The 18,340-nt window shown below is 42.2% G+C and overlaps 1 protein-coding gene across 3 annotated transcripts in view; it reads right to left on the bottom strand.

The window, feature by feature from the left end:
• Window positions 1-18,340, bottom strand: part of PLIN2 (perilipin 2) — a 93,725-nt gene that overhangs the window by 9,032 nt on the left and 66,353 nt on the right. For 2 of the 3 annotated variants that reach the window (XM_081104260.1, XM_081104261.1), the window contains 6 exons: window positions 5,971-6,025; window positions 5,392-5,587; window positions 3,418-3,500; window positions 2,192-2,477; window positions 1,382-1,563; window positions 217-351 (listed from right to left, as the gene is read on the bottom strand). In XM_081104260.1, coding sequence (XP_080960386.1) covers window positions 217-351; window positions 1,382-1,563; window positions 2,192-2,477; window positions 3,418-3,500; window positions 5,392-5,587; window positions 5,971-6,000 — 912 coding nt within the window. In that variant the 5' untranslated portion in view covers window positions 6,001-6,025. Of the gene's footprint in view, window positions 1-216; window positions 352-1,381; window positions 1,564-2,191; window positions 2,478-3,417; window positions 3,501-5,391; window positions 5,588-5,970; window positions 6,026-7,756; window positions 7,883-18,340 lie in introns of those variants that run through there. The other variant, XM_081104259.1, reaches the window with a different exon arrangement.

Below are 18,340 nucleotides of genomic sequence, written 5' to 3'. Positions count from 1 at the left end.
CCTGTTAGTCTGTACTGAGGTTAAGGCCCATGTTCTTTAGCTGCGTCCCACCAGGGGCAATAGCAGTAAGTTATTCAAGTTACTGCAGTTCTGCTTTTCTGTTCAAACTTTTGCTGGAGAAGAGTGTTCTAAGAGGAATAATGGGAAAATTTAAATAATGAAAGTCTGGTAGAACTTCTTAAACGGTCATGGATGACCGTGTCCTAGTCATCTCACCTCAGCACAGTGGGATTCATCGGTGTCGTCGTAGCCGATGCTTCTCTTCCACTCCACCCAGGACAGGTAGAACTTATCCTGAGCATCCTGAATTCTCTGGTTGGCACTCTGCACATTCTCCCTGGCAAATTCAATCTAGAGCACATTGAAATAAAACAAAGGAACTAGTCAGACCTTCGTGTCAGTCTGTTCTCGGATCTATGATGTAAATCATAGAACATAAAAACCAGGAATATCCATAAGAGTTTAAGATGTCAGCAATCCCTGCCATCGTTATTTGTTATCAAGTAATCGAACTTCTTTGCTGCCTCTACTTAAGCTATTAAGCCACTGTCTCCATATTTACCTCCAGTTTAGCATAGGTAAGGCAACTGAAATTTAACATTTATGTGTAAAGTATAAGAGAAAATTACAAAAAAGAAATTGAAACTTCCTCTTCCCTGTTGTCAGCCGTCATTTCCCCTCCCAAGAATGGCAATACAGTACATACTGTTCTGTAACTTGGCAATCTTCAATGGCTACACAATATTCTTTTGTGATATATCAATTTAATTAGTTCCTTATTAGTTGCCATGCAGTGTTTATAACCTTCAGCAACTCTAAACATACATAGCTGTGGGGTAAATTTCTACAAGTAAAACTGCCGAGGAATAGGTATGCTTACACCCTTCTGAGAACTGCCCCTCAAATCCTCCAGAAATCCACAAGTACACCCCTTTCTCTACACCACTGCCCACACCATCACACTTCGCCAGTGTGTTCAGAAAAGATAGGCATCTGTAATTTGACCCCTTGGAGTGAGATTAGCATCGCTTCAGATATTTCAGCTATTTATACTTCCTTTTCTGTGAGTTTCTGTATACTCTTTGCCCATTTTTCTATTGGGTTGTTCAAAGGTAAAGTTAAAATTCTTGGATTTCATGATTACATTGACTCTCATCCCTTGAGATAAATAAACTCACTTCAGCTACCTTGATTTATTTATTTTTTTAAGTTTCTTTATTGATTAAAGTATTACATATGTGTCCTTATCCCCCCATTACCCCTCTCCCCCCCTATGCCCTCACCCCCCTGTTGTCTGTGTCAACTGGTTAGGCTTATATGCATGCATACAAGTCCTTTGGTTGATATCTCTTTAGCTAACTTTAAATGAGCTTTTACTCACCAGGTTAACAGTGGAATGGAGCTGGGAAATGGTCTCCTGGCTTTTTTGCTTAGCTTCTTTCACCCTGCCAAGAGCCTGCTGGTAGGCACGTGAGCGGAGCTTGGTCGATAGTGATCCCAGCCTAATATAATAACTTGGCTTCTGAACAGTCTCAAATCCTTCCACCTTTTTTGCTTCTTTTTCTGAAGTTAGAAAGAAGGGACAAAAAACAAACATAAGGGATCACAGCTCTAAGTGATAAGGCCTGGACTCTAACCTGAATCTTGATTTTGGCGCTTCTACCCACCCACCAGCAATTATGCACTCATTTTCCCAAGACAAATCGTGTCTAGTGCTGGGCTTGACTACCCAGAGCATATCACTGCATCTGAAGGTTCATCTACAGATGTCTTTTCCCATTAGAGTGAGCTTCTTGGGCAACATAGTACCTGGCATACAGTAGCCACTAAATGTTTAATGGTTCTGTAAAGCAGCCCATTAAAGACTATCCATTTGTAGAAAATATTTCTCCAAGCTAATTTCTCTTAAAGTTTCAAAACTACTATGTACAATTCAATGTGAAACTTAATATTGTCTTAAGAAAGAACGTCTATAAAGACCGAAAGAGTAGTGGTTGTCTGAGGGAGATAATGGAGATTCAGGCATGCGGATCTTTTAGGATGATAGAAATGTTCTAAAACTAAACTGAGGTGATGGTTGTGCAACTGTAAATTTAATATGAAAAAGGTGAATTTTTTGGTGTATAAAGTATATCTCAATGAAGCTGATGTAAGATATGCAACATTATTTCAAGACAAAAAAAACACTTACCTAGTTCTTCCTCAGTGAGAGGGAGGTACTGGTCTACCAGCAGCTCTGATGTGCTGAGAGCATTTTCCACTCCACTGCTCACCAGCTGCATCATCCGACTGCCCATGACTGTGTTAATGCTATCATTGACCACAGACTTGGTCTTCTCCACACTGCCTGTCACGGCTTCTTTGGTCTTGTCCACCACCCCAGTGATCGTGCTGGTCACGGAATCCTTGGCTCCAGTCACGGTCGTCGTCACAGCATCTTTCGCCCCAGTCACCGCACCTTTGGCATTGGCAACAACCTACAAGCAGAAAAGGAGAGCACTTGGTTGGTGAGAAACAAGGGCATGAATAGAGATTTAAGATCTTAACTAAGGTAGCATAGTTGAAGAGTTAAAGGACTAGGGGACCAGCCAGTGTGGCTCAATGGTTGAATGTTGACCTCTGAATCAGGAGTTCATGGTTTGATTCCCAGTCAGGGAACATGCCCTCGTTGCAGGCTCAATTCCTGGTAAGGGTATGCAGGAGGTAGCCGATTAATGATTCTCTCTCATCATTGATGTTTCTCTCTCTCTCTCTCCCTCTCCCTTCCTCTCTGAAATATTAAATCAACTAATTCTCACAATAACTCTAAAATTAATAAAAAAGGAAGAAAGAATAGGGCTCTTTCACTCTCTAGCTTTATGACTTGGGCAAGTCACTAAGAATAGATGAGCCTCAACTTTCAGGTATATTTGCCCTACCAGACACCACTCAAGGGTTGTTGGAGGAAAAAATGAGGTAAAGATATAAAATTTGTCAATATGTCTTAGCCGGTTTGGCTGAGTGGACAGAGCGTCAGCCTGTGGACTGAAGGGTCCTGGGTTCGATTCTGGTCAAGGGCACATGCCTGGGTTTCGGGCTCGGTCCCCAGTAGAAGGCTTGCAGGAGGCAGCTGATCAATGATTCTCTCTCATCATTGATGTTTCTATCTCTCTCTCCCCCTCCCTTCCTCTCTGAAATCAATAAAAATATATTTAAAAAAAGAAACTAAAAGCAAAGTTTAAAAAAAAATTTGTCAGCATGTTATAGGCAGACATGCCTGTTTCTCCATCTTACTGGATGTGCGCTCAGACACCAAGTGAGAAAGCTTCTATATACCACCTGTGCATTTACCGAACAACACTGGGAACCAGTTATGCTAAACAAATAGAACATGAAAATATGAGATGGAAAGCCTCAACACTTTTGTCCCAAGCTCACCTGCTTTGTTGGCTGATTCAGAATAGGCAGTTTCTCCTCAATCCTGTCTAGCCCCATACAGGCATAGTTATTGGCAACAGCAACTAAAAAAATCACAAATGGGGAAAATGTTAATAGTGTATGTATAGAATGAATACATATTATTATACCATAAACATGTAGTCATAAAAACAGCAAAATCACTGATCTTCATTTATCACACTATACATTGCCAATTTCTCCAGCTCAGACAGGAAGAAGCTCAGCTGGCAAGTTCTTCTACTGACAGGGAAATAAGGAGGTGGGAGAGCAGCAGGCAAGCCAGGTAGGAAGCTGGCTAAGAAGTTTCTTCCTCATCCCCTGGCTCCTGAGGTTAATGCCAAGAGGAGCCAGGCTTCACCTGAACCCTCATTCTGAGAACTTTCAAAATTAGCATTTCCATGCTGGTTTAACCCCTACCTACACTTAATTCAGTATGTGGCAACGAGGAATGGTATGCTAACAGCACTCTGGACCTCCCTAATAAGGCCTAGATTTTAGTCCAACCTTCCCCCTAATGATGACCAAGCCAAGCACTAGTCCTAAACTCATTTGGGAAGTAACAGAGATGGAAAACTGTTCTCTAAAGGTTCCTTATACTCCAGAAAGCTCATGACTTAACCATTTGGGGGAAGGATTTAACCCTTCATTAAAAAGGGTTCATGTGGAAAATCTTGATATACTAAGATTATAAGCCACTTTGGAAAACAGCCTGGCAGTTCCTCAAAAGCTGAAATAGCTATTATATGACCTAGCAATACCACTCCCAGGTATATTGATAAGCCCAAGAGAACTGAGAACATGTGCCACACAAAAACTTAAGACACAAATGTTCACAGTAGCATTCATTATTCTTATTGCCAAAAAGCAAAAGCACCCAAATGTCCATCGACTGATGAATAAAAAATGTGATCTAATCACACAATGGAATATTATTCCACAATAAAAAGGAATGAAACACTAATATGTTGTGCAACTATCATACTTATCATTCCCAGAATTTTTTCATCATCCAAACAGAAACTGGTATAAGGTTCCTTTTTGGGGTGGTAAAAATGTTCTAAAATTTATGGTGGTGATGCTTACATAACTCTGTAAATATACTTTTAAAAAACCAACATTGACAGTACATGTTAAGTGGGTGAATTGTATGGTGGTTAACTATACCTCAATAAAGATGTTATTTATTTTTAAAACAGTTCATGTACACTGTCTGGTCCTAAGGAAGTTAATTTCAGTTGACACACTGGCGCCCCTTATGACCTGTTGCCAACACAGAAACATCTGTGGGGGATTTTTTTTTAATATTTATTTTTATTGATTTTAGAGAGGAAGGGAGAGGGAGAGAAAGATAGAAACATCAATGATGAGAGAGAATCATTGATCAGCTGCCTCCTGCATGCCCCCTACTGGGGATGGTGCTGGCCACCCAGGACCCTTCAGTCCGCAGGCCAACAAACACTCTATCCACTGAGCCAAACTGGCTAGGGCAGTGGGGGATTTTTTTAAAATTATCATGAGCCCTGGACAGTTTGGCTCAGTGGATACAGAGTCAGCCTGCGGACTGAAGGGTCCCCAGTTCAATTCCGGTCAAGGTCACATGACTGGGTTTCGGGATCGATCCCCAGTGGGGACGTGCAGGAAGCAGCCAATCAATGATTCTCTCTCATCATTGATGTTTCTATCTCTCTCTCCCTTCCTCTCTGCAAGCAATAAAAATATATTTTATAAATAAATAAAGTTACCATGAACATCTGCCATTGCTGTGAAGAAGCTTTCTACAACAATGAGGGTCACCTGGCAGCTTATGGACAAAGGCAATACGTGCCTCAGGAAAGGCTGCAGACTCCCTGTGTGCTTGGGGCACGAGGCTGGCATTCGCCATATTCAAACCAGCTCCAGGCTCGCTCCTAACAGGCCCCTTGGACTAAATGTGGAGTGGGAATCAGAACTCACTTTGAGGCTCTAGCTTCTGGATGATGGGCTGAGCACTCATCACTGCCACAGACGTGATGGTCTTCACGCCCTTCTCCGCCATCTCACACACAGACTTCAGGTAAGGATACTGATCCTTTGTAGTGACGTAAGCCGAGGAGACGAGGTCATAGGTGGAGCTCACCAAGGGTAGGTTGGCCACCCTGGTCACCACACTCTGCAATCAAGAAGGGGAAGGGGATTAACTTCCCAAAACACAAGGGGAGGGAAAGGAATCAAGAAATAGCTGTTCTTGTTGAAATGTGTAGTTAACTCAAGCATGTTTTGCTTTTCTCAAAAGTAATATATGCCACTCTTGTTGCATGGTAATTTATGCTTAGAATAAGGAAAAAAAGCTTTTCCTTAAAAAAATAATGTGGAAACTTAATAATAATGGTAAACAAGAGCTCTTGCTCATTTTATTCAATGATTTATATTCAGGAAATGTCAATATAGTCTGCTTTAGGTAGAAACAACAGACAAAAGAGAAATAAAGTATCACTGTGTGCCTGTTAAAAAAAAAGAAAAAAGAAAAAAGAAATAGCTGTTCAAAATTCATACCGGTTGTGGGTCAACCGCAACAGAAGCCATTTTTCTTCCCAGGGAAAGGAGAGACCTGTGGAAGAGAAACTTATTTCAGATCACTAGGATAAGACTCTCCCAGATCAATTCCCCAACTCAAGCGAATGCTAATTTCAAGCAGAGAAAAATTCAAGATGAATTTTTCCCACCCTCTAGCTCTGAGAGCTCTCCCCTGGCAAACACCTGGGCAAAGTTTCAGAGGTCCTGTGTAAACTTTCAATAGAAAACAGGCTCTGCAAGGAAAAGTTGCTGATATTTTTGTCTCGTTTCTTCACCAGGAAACTAAAAATGCCTTTTGAAGGGGGGGGATATCTGTTCACAAAAACACTAACCAAGTTAAAATACATGTTAAGGCCAGCCGGTGTGCCTCAGTGGTTGAGCATCTACCTATGAACCAGGAGGTTAGGGAGGTCAGGGCACATGGCCGGGGAGGGGGCGTGCAGGAGGCAGCTGATCTATGATTATCTCGCATCATTGATGTTTCTCTCTCTTCCACAGTGAAATTAACAACAACAGCAATATATATATATATATATATATATATATATATATATATATATATATATATATTTTTAATCCATGTTAAGCCCTAGCTTGTTTGGCTCAGTGGATAGAGCGTCGACCTGCAGACTGAAGGGTCCCCGGTTCGATTCCGATCAAGGGCACATGATGGAGTTTCGGGCTCGATCCCCAGTGGAGGCTGTGCAGGAGGCAGCCGATCAATGATTCTCTCTCATGGTTGATGTTTCTCTCTCTCTCTCCCTCTTCCTTCCTCTCTGACATTAATAAAAATATATTTTAAACAATAAAATAAAAACTTGAGCATACTAATCACTTAAAAAATAAAATAAATAAAAATCCATGTTAAAACTAGGAGAGATTTCAAGCAGAAGGCATCTCGGACAGTCGGGGCTGTGTGGGAGCACTTTCGCGGGGATCCATTCCTTCCCCCAAAAGAACTAGTTTGGTGGTGACTAAGCAGAGGAGGAAGGAGGTGCTCCCCGGAATTGAGAAATGTTTCAGGAGCTTTAAAATTTCGTGTTCCGAACGACCAGCGGTTCTCAACCTGCGGGTCGAAACCCCTTTGGCGGTCGAACGACCCTTTCACAGGGGTCGCCTAAGACCATCCTGCATGTCAGATATTTACATGACGATTCATAACAGTAGCCACATTACAGTTATGCAGTAGCAACGAAAATAATTTTATGGTACGGTCACAACATGAGGAACTGTATTTAATGAGAACCACTGCCAACGGCCCACACCCACACAAAATTGCCTCACTGCTCAGCAACAGGGCTGGGAAGTTACAAGAAGCTGCTCAGCCCGCTGCCCACGACCTCGGGGCCCATCAGTTCACCCCCTGCCGCCCAGGGTCCCCATTCGACAAGGAAGGACTAAGAGCCGCGCTGAAGGCGGAAGGCAGGCGCCAGCATCGACTGCCCCCGCACCCACCGCGCACCCCATAAAACTCTGTTTTAAGACCAAGTTCCAACGCATTCCTTTTAAATACTGTCCTTTCGGGACAAATGGAAAATGTTACCCCGCAACCAAGCCAAGAAGGTACCAGAGTGGCTGGCAGAAAAGAAGACTCAAGGAACAAAGGCAAGTGTGGAAGGCGCAGGCCCAGGAGCCCGACCCTGCCCCCCTCGCCCCCAGCCAGCGCCCACTCGTGGGGAGACCCCGTCGGCCTCCACCCCGCCGCCCAGCCCAGAGCCCGCGGGGGGCCGGCCAGCTCGCAGGTCACAGAGGGACGCAAACCCACCGACCGACAGCAGGCAGGAGGCGCAGAGCAGACGAGTCGTGCACACTCAGCTCCAGCGACAGCTACGGCGTTGGGAGAGCAGGGCGCGGACGCCCCTTTTAAATACCCGCCGGCCCCGCCCCGCCCCGCCCCGCGACACGTGACCCGCAGCCGGAGGTGGGGGCGGTGCCTGGGTGAGGGGTGCTCTGCGGGGGTGAGGGGTGCTCTGCCAGGGTGGGGTGGCTCAGCCCGAGAAGACACGCGGCCTGCGACGCTGGGCTTTTTGCAAAAGGCTACGGAGGAATCACGCGAACAAATGAACACTAACTTGATTACCATTGGCCCTCAAAATAGAAGTTTGTTTTTTAACAAAATGGAAACAATGATTCTAGACTTATTTTTAGCAAACAAAAACGTAAAGTTTTGTCAAATTGTAACCCGAATTGTGACAGACCTACAGAGATTTGGTTCACTGTTCTTTGGATTTGGAAGTCAATTCCTCATACATGTTTCTATCTTATTTTATTTTTTTAAAAAAATATTTTTATTGATTTCAGAGAGGAAGAGAGAGAAACCTCAATAAATGAGAGAGAATCACTAATCGGCTGCCTCTTGCACACACACCCCACCCCCACTAGGATGGAGCCCGCAACCTGGGCATGTGCCCTCCACTGGAATCTAACCCGGGACCCTTCAGTCCTCAAGCCAGCGCTCTAGCCACTGAGCAAACCAGCTAGGGCATATGTTTCTGTTTTAAAGTTGAATTGGAATTTCCACAAGGGGCCTTGAATACTTTAGGTGGGTCCCCGTTTTGTTTTTGTTTTGTTTTTTTCTCAGCAAGATACTCCCTACAGCTACCTATGTTTGTTATGCAAGATGACTAACTTTTTTTTCAAGTTGTGGGTTATGAATTATTTTATTTTTAAAAAGAAACTTAAGTCAACAGCTGAGTCTCAGGATTTTTCTTGTGTAAAATTCCTGACTTCAACCTGATTATACGAGCAAACAAGTTGTGCAACCGGCCCAGGGCGGGGCAGGTGTTCCGGGACTTCTCCCCCGGAGAGTGAATCTCCAGGTGACTTGGCCGCAGGTGTCTCTCTGACACCGGGGGTGGCCGCCAGGTCCTCCGCCTCCAGAATGGAGAGCCAGGGGAGGCAGCGAATTGTGAAAAGCTCAACTAATGTTGCATGCACATAGATACTGTTTATCATAGTTAAAGCTCCAAACTGGCCATTAAAAATGCGTCAGATTACATCTGCAGGCCCTCAGCAAAGGAAAACAATTATGGTATTTCTCTTCCTCACTCCCCATGTAACTCAAGATTAAATACGAGACTAAACTATAAAATAAATGTGAGGAAGTCCAAAAAACTTGTTACCCCCTTCTCCCCCGCGTGACTGACAGCTTCAATGCTTTAAGCAATCAAATTATCACTTGTTTCTTTTCTTCCCGGTGCTCTGGCTTTATTGGTGCTCTAAGCAGATGTTTGGTGTGCCTATCATGATTTTACCTCTGCCCAATGACACAGGAATGTACGGAATGATGGTTGTTTTTTGTTGTTGTTGTTTTTTTTTTACTTCTCACTAATCTGACCTATTTTGCAATAAGACTCTTGCCCTTTCACCTACAAATGCCTCCATCTCCCCCGTGGGCAAACTACGGCCCGCGCGCCGGATCCGGCCCGTTCGGCTGTTCTATCCGGCCCGAGGAGCTGAAAGAGCGGAGGGTTCTCTTGCTCTCCCCTCCGCTCCTTCACCAGCAGCAGTGTTAACATGGCAACATCGGGAAACACGGCCGCAGCGCCTTCTTCTGAGTCCAGTTTAAGAACCCATTGTGGCCCTCGAGTCAAAAAGTTTGCCCACCCCTGCAATAGGGTAAGTAATCTTGGGAGGACCCATGTGTCTGCAGTGTCCTTTAAGCAAGGACACTTAGAGATTAAGCATAAAGATTCTGGTAAACACCGAGGGTCCACAGACTTGTTTGGAAAGGTCAAGGAACAATTAGGGGCAGCTGCCTTCAGTCAAACTCCCCTAAGTCGGAATTCCGATAAATAGGGTGGCCACCTTTAGCCCACTCTTTTGGAATTTTCCTCCTTGCAAACTTTCCAATCACCTCTCCCATGCTTCCTTACAAGAGAGGAAGGGAGAGTAGGAAGAGATCCTATTAATGGTTCCATCTGGTGGGTCCCTCTGTGCATGACAGTAGCCTGGGACACTTGTTAAAAATATAGATTCTGGCCCTAGCTGGTTTTGCTCAGTGGATAAAGCATCAGCCTGTGTATGGAAGGGTCCCAGGTTTGATTCTGGTCAAGGGCACGATTACGGGCTCAATCCCTAGTGTGGGCTGTGCAGGAGGCAGCCGGTCAATGATTCTCTCTCATCATTCATGTTTCTATCTCTCTCTCCCTCTTCCTTACTCTTTGAAATCAATAAAAATATATTAAAATAGATGTAGATGTAGATGTAGATATAGATATAGATATAGATATAGATATAGACATAGATATATAGATATATAGATTCTGGGGCCTCAACCCAAGAGATTGATTCACCTGATTTAGGAAATAGTCCAGAAATGTTTAAAAAGTATCCCAGGACATTCTGATGCAGGTAGACCAAGAACTATACATTAACAAACACTGTGTTTACTAGACTCTTATGAACGACAAAGCAGCTGAGTGATTTGCATTAAGGCAGCAATTTTCAACTGGTGCACTGCAAGAATTTTTTAAACAGGCAACACCTGACTAGTCAGTGGCACTGACCTCTTTTCCCTTAGATTAAAAAATAAAAAATGGTAACAGACAATACAATGTTGAATAGCTGTGTGGTGTGAATGAATCAAAATTATACCTATTTTTGTCAGATCAGCAAAAAATATACTTTATGGTGTGCCACAGCATTTTAGTAATGAGTTTATATGTGCCATGAAATGAAAAAGGTTGAAAATCCCTGGCCTAAGGCACCACCGCTGGCAGAGTTGAAACCAGAACCTGAGATGCCTTTCCAGAATGTATAAAAATATACACCTCAACAATAAATCCATTTCATCAAATTATTAGTCCTTTATAACACAGACATTAATTTAAACTCTAACTCAAGCTTACTGGCCAGCCTAACACTAGAAAGAGAACTGATTCCCAACGTCAAGACCCTGAACCGCATCTTGGTATGACTTGGGAGCATGGCCTTTGTACCTGGTAACCACGCAGCTCTGCCTGGAGGCCACAGTGCACTGTGTATCCAGGTCACTGACAATCAGGCCTGACCACAGTAAAATCAAAGAGGTCGAAGTACTACCCGAGGCCCCTTCAGCTGCTCTTTCAGCCCCCTTGCTCCTCCTTAGACGGTCCTCCTTTCCCCTGGTGCTCATTGCCTGCTTTGAGTCTCCTTGCTGCAGGATCCTCCCTAATGCACTCCAACCCTAATAAACCTGTGCTCTAGACTAAAAATTCAAATATACTTTATAACAAATTCAAGCCAGAATGCTAAAGACTAGTTTATTAACTCCCCTCTCCTAGGGGTATTTAGAAGTTAATTAAAATTTAAAAAAAATAATTTGCAAAGTATATTCTCATACCAAGTAGGAAGGACATGCTATTCCTATTCTGTGCGCTGACTCAAACTCTCTTGTCCAAGGTTACCAGGCTTGTACATGATAGAGTTGGGTCTATAGCCTTTGAAGACAAAGCTCTTTCAGCTACATCATGTCTCCAAAGGATAACTGTCTAAAGGTTCCCAGTAAATATCTGTTGAATGAATATTAAAATAAAGAGCAAGGGGGAATGGCCCAGCCGGTGTGGCTCAGTGATTGAGCATCAACTTATGAACCAAGGAGTCATGGTTCGATTCTGGGTTAGGGCGCATGCCTAGGTTGTGGCCCAATCCCCAGTAAGGGGAGGGGGGTGCAGGAGGCAGCCAATCAACGTTTTTCTCTCATCACTGATGTTTATCTCTCTCTCTCTCTCTCTCTCTCTCTCTCTCTTCCCTCTCCCTTCCTCTTTAAAATTAATAAAAAAAATTATATTTTTAAAAAAAGAGCAAGGGGGAATGAAGTAATATGAAAGAAACAGAAAAAAGAAAAACAAATGTTAGGGGCATTTCCTTAGGTGAACAGAAAGGAATTTTGCTTGGTAGGTGGGCAAGAAGTCTATATCAAGTTAAGAAAGTCACACACACACACACCCTCCCATATGCTACTTATGTATCAGTCCCCAGGCTTGTGGACAACATGTTTATTTCTTTTCGTGCTCTTTCTCAAGACTTAGGACCATAATTAGGTCATTTTGATTTGAGGCCAAAAAGCCCAGATGACAGCACTAGAATTCAAGAGCAGGAGGAGACCCTGGTGGTTATTTACTAGTAACCCAGTGAGTTGCTGCATGCTTCTGTGTGCATGGAAACGGCCTGGGCACAGATCCTCAGCCAAGCACCTTCTCCTCAGATGGCTGCTTCAGCAGTTTTGTGAGAGGCAAGAGCTGTGGGCAGCCACCCTCGGAACTCGTCCTTTTGGCCTAGTTTCATGTTGTGAAGATGCCTGATCCTTCCTTTCTCTGAGTCCTCTGATAGGTCCAGAGCAAGATGGGAGAGGGGATTTGTTTTTGGTTTTGTTTAAGTATGTTAATTTTGGAAAGATGACTGAGCCAAAAGTTTCAGGAGTGACTTAGCTATTCTATTTACTGTCAACATCCACATTCCAGCTCTGGAACTGGATTTGGCAAAGATTCTTTTCCTAGGTTGGCTTCTGACAAAGCCAACATTAGCAGTCCTTAATGACTCAACAACTGAGGAAGTTGGGAAACATGACTTTACTAACCAGTACCAGGGCTGTTTCTAGAATTATCCCACTCTCTGAGCTGTGGAATGAAACCCTCAAAGTCAGGATCAATTTTTGTCATCGCCACTATGAGTCATTTTGATATTTAATTTTTTTTAATTCATTTCTTTTATCTGAGCCACTTCAAAGTTCCATATTTTGATATTTAATTATTTAAAATTCCCAAAAAGCTTCACTAAGACAGAGGGATATATCATCATCCAAAGTTCAGCAGACATGCAGAGCAACACTAAATGTTTCGTAACATAAATGTTATGAAATTCATCAAGAATTCAGAGTTGAGCCCTAGACGGTTTTGCTCAGTGGATAGAGCATCCGCCTGTGGACTAAAGGGTCCCAGATTCAATTCTGGTCAAGGGCACATGCCTGGGTTGCAGGCGTGATCCCCAGTAAGGGGCGTGCAGGAGGCAGCTGATCAATGATTCTCTCTCCTCATTGATGTTTCTATCTCACTCTCTGAAATCAATAAAAATATATATTAAAAAAAAGAATTCAGAGTTGATCTAAAATTTAAGATGATAATGGTATTGAGTAATCCTAATATTAACATATCTGTACAAAGAACACACAAATCAGTCTGTCTTTGATGATCTTCAAATGTTAGGACACTGAAATGGAAAAAAGTCACGAAGTTATGCTTGTAAGAATAGCATCTAAGATAACAACATCACTGTTCCAAGGTTCCAGAAATTATCATGTTTGTCTTTAGCAAACTAAAACCATCCAAGGTTGCCATAGGATTGAATAAAAATAATTCATGGTCAAGTGTTTTTGAAATTTATAAATTAATCAAATATTTCTGTAAAGAAAAAAACAGAGAAACAAGGAAAGAAACATCATAGCTATCCCTAAATTGAAATAAAAGAGAGAAAAACTATCTCACCTATCTATAAAATATCTTATTTATTGAAAGCTTATTAAAGTATGGGGATTTTAAAAGGAAATGTACAAAAAATGTTAATTATGGTTATCATGTATAAGAATTACAGCTCCTTTCTTCTTATTGTCTATCTCTATTCTCTAAAATGAACATATATTACTTGTGACAGAATAAAAAGGTTTTTTTTTAGTTAGTATTTTTATTAAATTGTAATTAATGCTCAAAAACTAAACAACTAGCCAGAGGAGTCCATCTTGATCGCTAAATTCTACCTCGCAGCTTGATTACAGGTGCTGCTCACCTGTTCTAGAAAATCCAACTGTGAACTTTCACACATATACCTGAATCAAGAACTCCCACAATTGCTTGGAGATGGCCACTTAGGGTGTTTCAGAATTGCAAGGCTAATTGATGAACCAAGACATAGTCTCTCAAATGTTCTGAAAAAGTGAGGATGGGGGTCTGGGACCATAAACTGAGCAGCGTCAGCTCCAGCATCACAGGACGCATTCCTAGTCACCTGTCTTCTCCTAGGACACACACATGGAACTAGCCAGCGCCAATCGCTGCAACTGCTTGGTGGGTGGTATATCCCTGAAGGCACACAGTTTCACTTCCATGAGTGGTTCTAAGTTTAAATGGCAGGTTTCCAAACACTCATTTGCAAATGGAATTCTCAAGCTACCATTCCTTCCTGGACAGCTAAGACATGGCTCCTTTTCTTCATGTGCTCATAAGAACTACAGAGATCCTTGGGCAGAAACCATACCTAGCCAGCTCTCCAACAGGTGCATGCATATGTGGCTCATAACTCATAATTAGTCTCTTATTTTATTATTTCTTGGATAATTCTGATAAGGACATTCTGGGATTGAACTAAATTTTAACATTATCTCATTAAAGAAATGATCTGACTACACAATTTCCTATGAAAGATAAAAATCAAGAACTGAAGAGCATTTCCCAGAAAAGAAGCAAGAGTGATTTCATAACATTTATTCTGTCTGTCTCTCTCTCTTTTGCACACATACACATACACACAACTTGGTACATATACTCTAAACCGCCAAGGAATCTGTTTGTGGTATAGTTTTTTGTTGTTGGGTTTTTGGGTTTTTTTTGGTTTTTTTGAAGGGGTGAGAGATAGTGTGTGTTAAGACCCAATCTGCTTCAAAATTTCGAAGTATAGCATCTTGAGAGACATGCCCAACAATTGGAAATGGCAACTTAGGGTAGGTGGGCACAGATTGTAAAAAAACTTCTACTCTTCATATTATATATTTCTTAAAACATTTGCAAATGTTTAATGAGCCTCTATTTCTATTTTATTTTTTAAAAAATAATCTTATTTTATTATTTCTTTCTTTCTTTCTTTCTTTCTTTCTTTCTTTCTTTCTTTCTATTATTTTTAATCCTCACTTGAGGATATTCTTCCATTGATTTTTAGAGAGAGTGGAAGAGAGAGGGAAAGACAGAGAGTAATAACAATGTGAGAGAGACACATTAATTGGTTGCCTCCTCCACGCGCCCAAACAGGGCTGGGGCTGGGGAGGGGCCTACAACCAACGTACGTGCCCTTGACTGGAGCAGAACCTGGGACTGTTCGGTCCGCAGGCTGATGCTCTATCCACCGAGCCAAACTGGCCAGGGCTATTTCTACTTTTAGAAGCAGAAAGCATAACAGAAAATTAAAAAACAAAAAGCATAATGTGAAAAACTTGAAGCTTTTCCACTAAGATCAGGTACAAGGTAAGGATGCCCCCTCTCACCATTCCCTTTTAACATTGTACTTAGAGTTTTAGCTAATGCAATAAGACAAGAAAATAAAATAAAAGGTATACAGATTAGGAAGAAAGAAATAAAATTTTCTCCATTCACAGATGACATGATAGCCTATGTAGAAGATCCAAAATAATTGACAAAAGAATTCCTGCAACTAAAAAACAATTATCACAAAGTTGGTTGCAGTTGGGGGGGTTCAGAGCTAGTCACCCCAAGATGTGCTTCTGTAGTATGTGGATTGTTTTGAGTTAAGGGCAATTTGATCTTTTGACTCTAGAGAAACTTTTGCCCCTCCCTTTACTTAAAAGAATTTGAATTAGGGACCTTGCCCATAATAATTGACCCACTATACAGCAGGGCAAGCTTCTATTTACTAAACATCTGCTCTTCTTATCATTCTGCAATGACCCTTTGAAGCCCCCAAGACACATTACTTCATATGTAGCTCAGAATATACCTCAACCTCACTTTCTTATCTTTGAACCTTTCGTGTATGTGGGGCCTCTGACTATCTGATGTATGTGGCATTCCCATACATATGTACATATTAAATTGGGTTATTTTCTCTCATTAATCTACCTCACGTCTATTCCATTATTAGAATAGCCAAAAGAACCTTAAGAGTAGAGGAAAGTTTATTCCTCCCACAAACAGGATACAAGGTTAATATTTAAAAAGCAGCTTGCATATCACTTAACAATGGATCACATATTACCATCATTACTTTAATGCTAGACTTCCTTGTGATATTCCTATCTTTGAGAATCCCCAATACAATCTCCAAGCGGCTGTGAGAGTCCCTGAGGAAATCTGGCAGACCTTTACCAATTCTCTGAATAGGTAGGAAATTACGCAGATATAAATATCTTGGAAAAAGTAGAAGCCCCTGGGCTTCCTTTTCCAGTGACTCATTCGCTTAGGGGTGCTGGTACTGTCTTCACCCATCAGATGAGCAGTTTCCCTTCAGGTCCTTGCCTACCACCACCTCCAAACACCTACTCCCACTGTCCACCCTACATCTTTCGTTTACAGTTGATTCCCCAGTCCTATCAGAAAGTGGCTAATGGCCATAGGGGGTTTAATCTAGTATTGACTGTTGGCAACAATAAATAGCAAGCTTAATCAAAGGCATCAGGTAGAACTGGACTGTTAAGCAGACTGGAGGAAGATTGTCAGAGGTAAGGTGGGGAATTTTGAGCTCCTGGGAATACAAGGACATATTGCCAGGAAGCCAAGAACTCAATTTCTTTGACACCCAAAAGAGCAACACACTGTATTCAAGGAGGCCCTGCCATGCATGCAGCTCTGTGCTGGGAAATACTGGGACACAACAGAAAAAATATATGACTCCTGCTCTTGAAGAGCCCAAAATATAGTTAATATCTGAGGACTTGACTGTTATAAAGGGACAAGGTAATATTGTTCCTTCTTTCCCTTCATCCCCACTCCCACCCCTCACTCCCTGTGTGTATGCATGCACAAGGATACACATGCTTAAGGTGCTGATTCCTGCTAATCACCACTCTGCTTATATACACAGTTCTTTTTTTTTTTTTTTTTGAAGGATAGTTTGTTGAGAGGAAGGGAAAGGGGGAGAGAGAGAGAAACATCAATGAGAGAGAAACGTTGATTGGCTGCTTCCTGCATGCTCCTTACTGGGAATGGAGTTGAAACCCAGGCATGTGCCCTTGACTGGGAATCGAACTGGCAACCTCCTGGTGCATGGGATGATGCCCAACCAACTGAGCCACACTGATCATGGCTACACAGTTCTTTAAAGATATTCTTCACCACATCAAGTATTGCTGGTCAAACTCTCAATTTGGCTCTGGCTTTGGTACTCTCCTCCTACTCTCCAGCCACACCTCTTGTCTCCATAGGAATAAATGAGCAGAAAATAAGCATTATTATGATATAGTCTGCTGTCATGAGGATTGTTTCCACGGACAGTTTATTCTAGTTGCTTCAAACTCCTCTCCACTCTCCTTACTCTCTAGCCCTCTTCCACACACCACTTAAGGGTCAATCACTCCTAGAATATTGGCCCCTGAGGGGTTCCTGCTTTCTTTCTCAGCCAAACACACTTTAGGAATGAAGGCCTAATTGTTCTGACAATTATTCTGTTTATTCAGAATGAACTCCTGATAGAGTCCTGGGAACTCGGCAAATAACCAGCCAGACTGCGGCCAGCCAATTCCAGGAAGGACCTAGAAAAGCCTGCTGATTCCTCTGCCTCCTCCCCACCCGGTGTTAAATGGCATCCTGCTCACAGCTTACAATGCCCCCATTCTCCGGGTGACACCAGTTCAACAGACTTAAAGAGCTTCCTCCTTAGACTAGCATTTGTGGGATTTTGACATTTCCTGGGAGACTATAAGGGCAGCCTACAAATGTTAGTTGTTCTGGTCTACATAAATTCCTAGAATCTCTAGGTTGGCCAGCATACTTATAAACCCTAGAGAGTTAATAAGGACAATGAAAACTGAATGCCCTAACTGGTTTGGCTCAGTGGATAGAGCGTCGGCCTGCGGACTCAAGGGTCCTAGGTTCGAGTCTGATCAAGGGCATGTACCTTGGTTGTGGGCACGTCCCCAGTGGGGAGTGTGCAGGAGGCAGCTGATCGATGTTTCTTTATCATCAATGTTTCTAACTCTCTATCCCTCTCCCTTCCTCTCTGTAAAAAAATCAATAAAAATGTATTTAAATAAAAAAAAGAAAACTGAAGCTGGGGAATGGTGGAGGACAAATGACTAAACAAAGAACAACAAAAGAAACCTCCAGTCTGCACATAAACAGCAAGCTTTGTGAACTGTTTTATCAAGTTAGTTACGTAACGTAATAAAGCACCATTACATGTTTGACAAGATAAAATAATTTTCATTCATATGCCTATGGAATCTGCCAGACATAATCAAATACACATAAGTATTTTTAATAATAAAAGGATAGCAAGCTGGTAGAAAAAAAAGGGTGGGCCTATCTGGTGACTCAAGTTGAAGTTCATGAAAAGAAAGACATTAAAAAGAGCATTTATGAGAAGAAGCACAGCCTGGAACCACTCAGATCGATGTTTTATGCCAAAATGGTATTAACTTGCAGGAAATGCC

The sequence above is a fragment of the Myotis nattereri genome, assembly GCF_964212035.1.
Source record: "Myotis nattereri genome assembly, chromosome: 12".
Classification (NCBI taxonomy): domain Eukaryota; kingdom Metazoa; phylum Chordata; class Mammalia; order Chiroptera; family Vespertilionidae; genus Myotis; species Myotis nattereri.
This window is presented reverse-complemented; position numbering and strand designations above follow the sequence as displayed.